At 37.2% G+C, this 10,000-nt stretch overlaps 1 protein-coding gene across 8 annotated transcripts in view; it reads left to right on the forward strand.

Moving 5' to 3' along the window:
• The window catches only part of atp8a1 (ATPase phospholipid transporting 8A1), a 332,891-nt gene that overhangs the window by 212,179 nt on the left and 110,712 nt on the right, over window positions 1–10,000 (forward strand). For all 8 annotated transcript variants that reach the window (XM_087281952.1, XM_087281950.1, XM_087281956.1 and 5 more), the window contains one exon: window positions 7,881–8,053. In XM_087281952.1, the coding sequence (XP_087138078.1) occupies window positions 7,881–8,053 (173 nt within the window). The remainder of the gene's footprint in view (window positions 1–7,880; window positions 8,054–10,000) is intronic.

Consider the following 10,000-nt stretch of genomic DNA (forward strand, 5'->3'; position numbering starts at 1 on the left):
TAAAACCCATGGCTTCTCTCTCTAAATATTTCCTTTGAGCTTGGGTTTCAGATTCTTGTTATGCCAGGAGAATGTTAGTTGGTCCCGAGGGTGTAATTGCACTACTCTTTGGTATCTGCCCTCTACACACACACACACACACACATAGTCTCACATTTTGTGGCAGTCATCATACATCTCCATTTGATGTTTTTTTTTTTTTTTTTGTCTGTTTTTTTCTTTAAGACATCTATAATGTGTTAAGAAACCAACTAGACCTATAATAAATGACTTTTGTTACCAATGTTGGGAAAAGTTAATTTGGAAAGTAATGCATTACAATATTGAGTGACTCTCTAAAAAAGTAACTAGTTGCGTTACTTTGCTACTTTTTATACTAAATAATGCATTACGTTACTTTTGCGTCACTTTTTCTGAACTTTTCTTTCTTTTTTTTTATTAAAGGAGTTCTCCAATTAACAACACACTGTATAACCTACACCTTAATTTGCCTTTAAGGATCACAAAACACCAAAACTTATTTTTTGAGCTGTTGACAGTCATATATGTGTCCCAAGCTGCTAAAAACACCATTAGGACACATATATTACACAAAGTAAAAATTTGTTGTTTTTGTGTTATTTCGAGCAAATTCGTTCTTCTGGTTTGAAACAAATTTTTGAAGCTGCCTCACGGCGATTAGATTCTTGTGTTTATTGTAGATTAAAATGGCTCATTTGGATTCTCCCGGATGCATTTAGAATATGTTTGCTACCCAAGTAATAAGTCCTTGAGAACGGGTTTCTCAAGTCAGGTGGCGCATTAGGCCAGGGCTCATCTCCTGTTTTCAAAATGCATCACAAACTGCTTGAGAAACTGTTCTACTATGATAATCGGTGATGAAATTAAATGTTGTTTAATAAGATGTGTTTGTGTTTACTAACTGTTTATTTAGTTAAACATGAATTTTGAACTGTAGGCCTACATAAGCTCAAAACAGCGATTTTTGATTACCCTAATTTGACTAAACAGAAATGGAAATTAAGACATTTGATGTATGCAGATATTAGTGACATTATTGAATTAACCACAGCGATCAAACTATTACCGTCATGTAGGACATTTCGTTGTATTTCCCGACAAGATCCGCAGCTGTCAGTTAAGGACCACACACACATCGCGAAATGCGGAAGTTTTTTCTTTCCATTTTGCGTGTGTTATTAAATTTTATAACACTCTCACCAGTCCTTACTGTCAATGTGTGTCTAATACCCCATTTTTCAAGACGGCAAGAATGAAAAGTTCATGAGTTAAAGTGAAACTGCCGAACTGCAGTTATAGTCAGGCATCCTGCTGAATTAATTATTTTTTTGTCAGACGGCTCACCGGTTAGGTATACATCCATGCTAAACTATCAACGTGAAAGTCATCATAGCTTGCGTAGAATATAATCAGCTCCCAACCCAACTTTGAGAATAGATTAACGGCAATATTTTTTTTATCACACAATAAGAGTCTCACGTTAACGCAGCACGTTAACGTTGATGATGGCCCACCACTACTAAAAAGTAACTTGCGTTATATTTTCAAAAAAGTAATTTAAATATTATTACTTATTTTTTGAAAGTAATCCATTACTTCATTCGTTACTCAGAAAAGTTATATTATTGCATAACTAGCGTTACTTGTAATGTGTTACCCCAACACTGTTTATCACATCAAAAAATTATTTGATTTTCGCAATTTGTAATTGAAACCAAAACAAGAAAATGCTATCTCAGACTTAATAACAATTCACATTTAACTAGCTTTTCTTTGTAATTTAAGTGTCCAGGACTGTTATGAATGTTACAATTTTTTGTAGAGTTTTCAAAAAAAAATGCTGCTTCATTTATTCTTTTTTTGTATTATTATTATTATTATTATTATTATTATTATTATTACTAATTATAATATAACAATTTATAATTTATGAAGTCAGAATTATTAACCCACTGTATATTTTTTTCCAAGTTCTGTTTAATAAAGTAAAACATTTCTACACAATAGTTTTAATAAATAATTTCTAATAACCAATCTCTTTTACCTTTGTCATTATAACAGTAAATACTATTTTACTGGATATTTTTTTTCATGATACTAGTATTCAGCTTCAAGTGACATTTGAAGACTTAACTAGGTTGTTTAGGCAGGTTAGGGTAATTAGGCACATCATTGTATAACGATGGTTTGTTCTTTAGACAACCGAAAACAAATATAGCTTAAAGGGGCTTATAATATTGACCTTAAAATGATTTTTAAAAATTTAAAACTGCTTTTATTCTAGCCAAAATAAAACAAACTAGACTTTCACCAGAAGAAAAAAATATTATAGAAAATACAGTGAAAATTTCCTTGCTCTGTTAAACCTCATTTGGAAAATATTTGAAGAACCAAAATAAATTCACAAGAGGGCTAATAATTTTGAACTGTTATCGCATAACCATATATCACATTCAATTATAAAAGTACTTGTATTGGATAATATTGACTATTTTGGCTCTTTGTAGCATCTTTGAAAAGCATAAAAGGCATGATGGAGTTAACTTGAAATGTCTGTGTCATTAAGCCAGATGTGAAGGTATTTAGATAATCAGGTTGCAAAAATGTCAACAGTTTAACTTGAAGTCACTTGTTTAGAGTGTCTTGTTGACCTGAAAGAGAAATCTAACTGTAAATGGGCTTAACTCTGTCAATCTGGGCTGTTTGTCAAACGTGCTTGATGACAGGACGCCTTTTCTGCTGTTCATGAGCTTGATTTTATTAGTCTTCATTTTATTTTTCGGATCTCGAAAGGTTTGTTTGTCACGCTCTCTGCTGAGGTGGAATGTGAAACCAGAAACATGTTGGACAGCTGTGGAACAGAAGCGCAGGTCTGTTTACCCACAGTGCTCTGGGATTTAAAACTGTGAAGACAATTCAATTGAGCTTTTTTTCTAAAGCACTTTTACAATGTAGCTTAACATGGATGTACAGTTCAGAGTTAAAGTTCAGTTTAGTTCAGTTCAGAGTGGTTTAATTTTCACTGCTAATAGTCCAAACACTGAAGAGCAAATCCATCGATGCGCAATTCCACAAGTGCCAAATCAAGGAAGTCAGTGGCGACAGCAGAGATTTTTTATTTTGTTTTATTTTTTGCAGTCATGTTCAGAACTTTCTTTTACACTCTCAGAAATAAATGTACAAGAGCTGTCACTGGGGTGGTACCTTTTCAAAAGGTATACATTTGTATTTAAAGGCTCCTTACTAATGTCTTAAGGGTACATATTGCCATCTAATTGAAATGTTTAGATACTATTACATAACTTTGAGATACCAATGTGAACCATTTAAGAACAAATATGTACTTTTTGGAAAGGTACCACCCCAGTGACAGCTGGTGTACCTTTATTTCCGAGAGTATACCAAAATGTTGAATCTCTGAGTGCAGGTTGTGGGATATTGATTTTTCAATAACAATAATTTAATATTTGTTGAGTGTATTTCTTTGCTGTTTTAGGCCTGTCATAGATGCATAAATATTAGACTGAAGCTATGAAAAGTTGGTCATTTTAAATAATAATTAAATGAATCATTCATTCAATTGATTTGTTCAAAACGTTTGATTCATTTAGAAGCAAGTGACTGCTGTTAAATGAATCATTGACTCAAATGATTCATTCAAAAATATGAACAAAACTCTGCAGTGTTTCTCTGAGATGCACAAATGTTCTGCTTTGCAGAATTGAATTTTTTGTTGTTGATGAAACAGCTTAAACAGACAAAAACCCAGGCTTATTGCGGATATGTACCCAGGTCTACATTTTTGGGGACAGCGAAATGCGTAACCGGTGCTACTTTTGCTTGCAGTGTTTGTTTTTGCGAATCTGCCAGAGACCGCTGTTTATGCTTTTTGATGATCTCAAATTTCTCTCACACATCCTTTTCTCGCGAAAATCCACCAGACGGTGCAATATGCACTTGAGCCGACCAGGCCAGTTTGCTGTCGACTGACTGACTGATCGACTGACCCGCCCACCACCTAAACCTAACCAGTAGTGTTTTCAAAAGCAATCTAATTGATTTCCTCACATTTTCTGCCTGTTGTTTATTTATTTATTATTGTTACTGGCTGCATGGTGGCGCAGTGGATAGCACTTTCGTCTCACAGCAAGAAGGTCGCTGGTTTGAGCCTTGGCTGGGCCAGTTGGCGTTTCTGTGTGGAGTTTGCATGTTCTCCTCGTGTTCGCGTGGGTTTCTGGGTGCTCCAGTTTTCCCAAGTCCAAAAACTTGTGGCACAGGTGTATTGGGAAGCCCAAATTGTCTGTAGTGTATGTTTCCCAGTGATGGCTTGCAGCTGGAAGGGCATCCGCTGCGTAAAACATATGCTGGATAAGTTGATGGTTCATTCTGATGTGGCGACCCCAGGTTAATAAAGGGACTAAACTGAAAAAAAAAGAAAATGAGTGAATTCATTATTATTATTATTATTATCATTATTATTATTATTATTATTATTATTATTATTATTAGCTTTTGTTCCACCTGGTTTCTGTAACTGTTTTTTTGTTGGACTTAAACCTCGTAGTTGTGGTCAACTTTGCTCCACATCCCATTTCCGCTAACGTTTGCGGCGAGCCACTGCGCAAACTGATAACAGCGCAAAAGCTTCCCATATGGACGTATGCAGTCAGCTGGTAGCGCTTAAAGGAGTAACAGTTGACTACAGCATGGTACCACCCCATAGTGTTTGTTTTAAAGACAAAATGCAGCCAAACATACCTCTGGCTACATAATTTGTGCTCTCCAGGAATGTAGACAGGGGTACGTATCCATACACTGTAAAACCCAAAACGTTTCGGGTAACTCAAACCATTTGAGGAAACCGATTGCAACAAACCATTTAAGTTCAAAAACTAATCCTAATGAGTACTGTGAACTTAATCCACTTGACTAGACGAAGCAATTTGAGCACAGTAAAACCCAATAAATGAACTCAATCCAACTGAGTAAAACCCAATGAGTCAAGACAACTCAAACCGTTTGAGGAAACCGATTGCTACAAACCATTTGAGTTTAAAAAAAAAGCTAATCTATATGAGTACTGTGAACTTAATCTATTTAAGTTGAAGTAATGAGGTATTTAATGAACTTATTACCTTCAACACTAAGTTCAAAACTCTTTTCAAATGTGTAGAATTTAGGGTTGGGCATCTAAGCTATAATGCCGATCCGATACGCATCTCGATACAAAGAATACGATCCGATATATTAGCGATACATTTGTGACATATTGCGATGCAACACGATACGATTCACACCCATATCACGATACGATGCGATATTTCAGCACTAACTAATTAGATCAAGTTTATGAGATTATGTGAAAGAGGATGCTGTGCCATTGAATGAGTTTGATTATTTATAAACCAAGCAAAACCAAGACTTTTTTTACAAACTGGCTCTTCTCTCAGAGCCAGAGTGTCAGTTTACAGTAGAGGGCCATTTTAGAACATATAGCACATATTATTTAAGTATTTTCAAGATAAACAGAATGTATAAGTGCAATATATATTAAAACAATATATATATTTGCACTCTTTCAACATAAATAAATTTAGCATTGCACAACAAGAATTGTGATTTAACTTTTCAACTATGAAAACAAGTTTTACAAAGATATTTTTTGCCACTGATTATTCAAAACTTAAGGTTGTGAACTAGCAGTGTTATGCTGCTTTGAAACATCACTGTCACTGTAAACAACAGGCTAATAAAAATATAACAAACCAGCAATCTTCTTGCTGTGAGGTGGTCAAACTACCCACTGTGCCACCGTGACACCCAATTATTTTTATCATTATTATTATTAATATTATTATTATTATTATAATTAAATAAAAATTAACAGGAGGAGGTGTTTAAAACATTCGTTCTCCGTGACACTAGGCTGAATATCTTTGCAGATGAACAATGCAATAACATCCGTTATTGGCGTAGAGCGAGCAGAACTGTTGCGCATGGAAAAAAAAAAACTTGCAATGCTTTTCTCACCACTTTTGGAGCTGGTTGAAGCAGTGCGAAAGCCGGGGATGCAGAAACACTGGAAGATGCTTTCACAACAACACCGTGGCGCCGCTTCAAGTGAGATTTCAGATTAGTCGTACTGCCCGCGTATTTTACAGATGCGCGGCACATTTTGCAAATTGCATCTGTCCTGTCATGTCGTCCATCCTTAAATCCATAATGTTGCTTGCCATACTTTAGATTTTAAACTCAGTGGGGAATAAAATGTTTGTTTTGCTTCTCGCGCTTTCTGAGGGCGCACCACTAGCTTCATCCGCACACCTGATACACTGAGTTGCAGTGTGTGCACATCCGCAAATCCGTTGCTAAGGCTTACTTTATGTAGGTCGATTAAATTATGCGCCAAAAACAGGTTGACAACACTTGTTAATAAATAAAAAATACATTCTATATTAAAAATATAAGCTGTATCTCGGAAAAATCGATGCATCTCGCAAAAACCGATTCATCTCGATTTGCTTCCAAAATTTCATTCATCCTCTGCTGCTCTACCGATGCACTCGCATCGTGCACGCGCATGACCGCGTATCGATACATATCGGTTAATCTTCCCATCCCTAGTAGAATTAACTTTCAGTCAATTTGGAGTTAACTACAATCATTGCATCTGATAAAGTTGACTGTTGGGTTTTACAGTGTAATGAGCCTGTGTTGCAAGTTTGATTCTAAAATCCTTAATATTTGAATGATGTAAAATCAGTATCACATTTGTAATCACACTTGCGCACTATAGAAAATGTCTCTCTGGCTTGTGTGAACTACTTATTGTCTCATACCCATTTCATACCTTACAAATATAAAAAATACGTACTGCTATTTAACTATTGTTCTAGCTGCATTATCTGGAGTAAATGCTTTTAGACTCTCAATGCTTTCATGCTCTGTGTTTGCTTTTGGCAAAGTTACTGACATATTGCGCATCAGCTTAATAAATACCACACACCCGTTTTAAGTGTGTTATCATTTCCAGCACATAAGAGAGCGGAGATGTGTGATTTTTATGGGAAATGTTAATATGGCAAACAGCAGCCGTCCTAATCCAAACACTGAGACACATCCCGATCCCTTACAATAACAGCTTCTTACTACAACCTACATTTCCTGCTGAAAGCACAATTTTCGTCATTAAAAGTCGGTATAAAACAACAGTCGGGTCAAGTCAAAGATCCCAACTTTTCTGTGGCCCAGTCAGTGTTGATTAAGATCTTCAGGGTTTAATCAACACACAGAAATATTTCTGGCTCCTGATTTGAGCCCACGCAGCTGCGACAGGACATTCCTCTGAAATAACCCCCCCAAAAAAACCCAGACGAACACTTTTCAATTGCATGAACGTGGAGAAAGCAGGAGGTCTGGAGCTTTGCTAAATTCCCATGCCGTTGTGTTTCCTGGTCAGGGCCACTGAAAGGCCTTGTTCTAACAAACGAACCATCACAGCGAGCTTGGGCTTGGGCTTTTCGTAATGAAGCGTGCCATATGTGTATTCTCACTTTGATGCCCCGTGCATTGACAATAAACCGATGTAAACCCCATGTGCAAGAAGTGTCTAGTGCACTTCATGCAAAAATTCCCGTGTTATTCTTGGGATTGATTACATTGGCACTGGAATTATGTGTAGTGCCTCATTAGAAAAGGTCTATGATTGATTGCATTACAACCCCCCCATCATAACCAACTCAGTCTTTGGTTTTCAGAGTAATATTTACATTCCTGCTGATTTAGTCGGTTATACGAATGTAATAATGTCATTTCGCATGAAGTGTTTGTCTTATGTTATTCTGTGTGTTTGTGTGCAGGGCACCAGGGAGACCCTCAGTCATCACTGTGGGATGCTGGGAGATGCTCTGCACAAGGAGAATGACTTTGCTCTCATCATTGATGGAAAGACGCTCAAGTACGCCCTCACTTTCGGAGCCCGTCAGTATTTTCTGGACTTGGCACTGTCCTGCAAAGCTGTGATTTGCTGCAGGTATGAGCAGTAATTCTATATGGACAATTCATTAGAGATCAGCTGACAACTTTCCAAAAGTGATTATTTACTTCGCTTAAAAAAAGCAAGTAAACCCGTTGACTTACAACCAACATGTTGACTTAAAGTTGAGTAAACCTGAGACTCTAAGCTTAATTATTTATAATTACACACTAGTGTTGTCATGATGCTGACTTTCTGTACAAATCGGTACCGAAATTTTCAAAACCATTTCCCGCTAATATTTAAACGCTGTCGAGTGCATTCTTAAACAATGCTGATTGGCTATTGTGTTTACGTGCTCCACAGAAAGTACTGTGATTGGCAGGGTTATTATAGTTAACGGAAAACTAAACTAAAATTTAAAAACATTTTCGTTAACTGAAATTAAAATAAAAATGAGAGTATTTTAAAAACTGACTGAAACTGTATTGTGTACATAAAAAACTAACTGAAACTAACTAAAATTATAGCAAAAACATCCTTCGTTTTCATCTTTGTAAATGTATTTAATACATAAGTCTACTGTATACCTTTTAGAAGTAAATCTATTTACTTTGCGCTGCCAGGTGTTTGACCCGGACGCCACCTCAGAGTCTGTAAACGTGTTGCCATTGGCCAGATCAAGCTGGTTCTCCTGCACTCAGACCTCGCTGTTGCTTCCATGAAAAAAACAACAAGTGGACTTTCAATTCAATTCACCTTTATTTGTGTAGCTTTTACAATGTAGATTGTGTGAAAGCAGCTTCACGTAAAAGGTAAATTGGAACAGTGTAGTTCCTTTTTTAGTGTTTAAGTTCAGTTTAGCTCAGTTCAGTGTGATTTAAAAATTACTACTGAAAGCCCAAATACTGAAGACCTAATCCATCGATGCTTAGCTCTACCAATCCCAAACTATGCAAGCTAGAGGCAACAGCGGAAAGGGAAAAAAAAACTTCACCAATTGGCGAAAGTGAAGAAAAAAAACTTTGAGAGAAACCAGACTCAGTTGGGCACGACCATTTTAATTTCTCTGCTGGCCAAACGTCTTGTGCAGAGCTGTAGTCTCAGCGGCAGAGGCTGGAAGCTGGGCCTCAGCGAAGACTCGTCTGTCCCTGGAGAGTCACAGGAATCAGTCTCATGCTCTCCATTCCTCCATGACCACCACAGCAGCTGCTCAGGATACGGCCTGGTCCAGTATATGGAAACCTTGGGATCATTTCGTTGCTGGTCTTGGACATGACAGCAGCATGGTGACAGCATTAAATGCGACCCGAGCAGAGACTTATGTTGTGTTCACACCAGACGCAGTGCATGCGGATAAATCTCGCTATTCGTGCATGAACATTTTGAGTTTACTAGCTTCATTCGCACGTCAAATTCACTTCACAACAGATGTGGATTTGTGGCACGGGCAGGACTTCTGTCTGGCCAGTGACTCTAGCTCCCCCAGGACACCAACAACAGGCGCTACATCATAATCATGCCCCCACAAGAGCAAGCTCCTCATTGGTTAACACGGTGCGAATGTCTACTGAAGATCAGATTTTCGAACTCGAGCGATTTGCACCAAACACTCGATACGTGCATTAAGCGAGTCAATCGCGCAAAACACTCAACTCGCGCTGCTACATTCACATGAATCGCATCATTTGCGTGTATCGTGTTTCTGGATTTCTATTAGCGTCTTTGCATTGACTTAGTGCGCTTAATGCTTTTTCAGCATCTGGTGTGAACGCACCATTTAAAATGAATTTAACACATTTGTGTCCAATAATGAATTTTATTTCCATATTAGTGATTGTGGATGAATAGTTGTTTTTAAATGGATCTTCTAAGTTAGGGGTGTCAAACGTACGGCCTGCAGGCTGGATCAGGCCCGCAAACAGGTTTAATCCGGCCCGCAAGATGATTCTGTAAAATATAAAAATGAGCTGCAATTTTTCAATAAAAGAAGCTGCTGTTCCA

Source organism: Danio rerio, chromosome 14 (genome assembly GCF_052040795.2).
Source record: "Danio rerio strain M-AB ecotype USA chromosome 14, GRCz13ab, whole genome shotgun sequence".
In the NCBI taxonomy this organism is placed as follows: domain Eukaryota; kingdom Metazoa; phylum Chordata; class Actinopteri; order Cypriniformes; family Danionidae; genus Danio; species Danio rerio.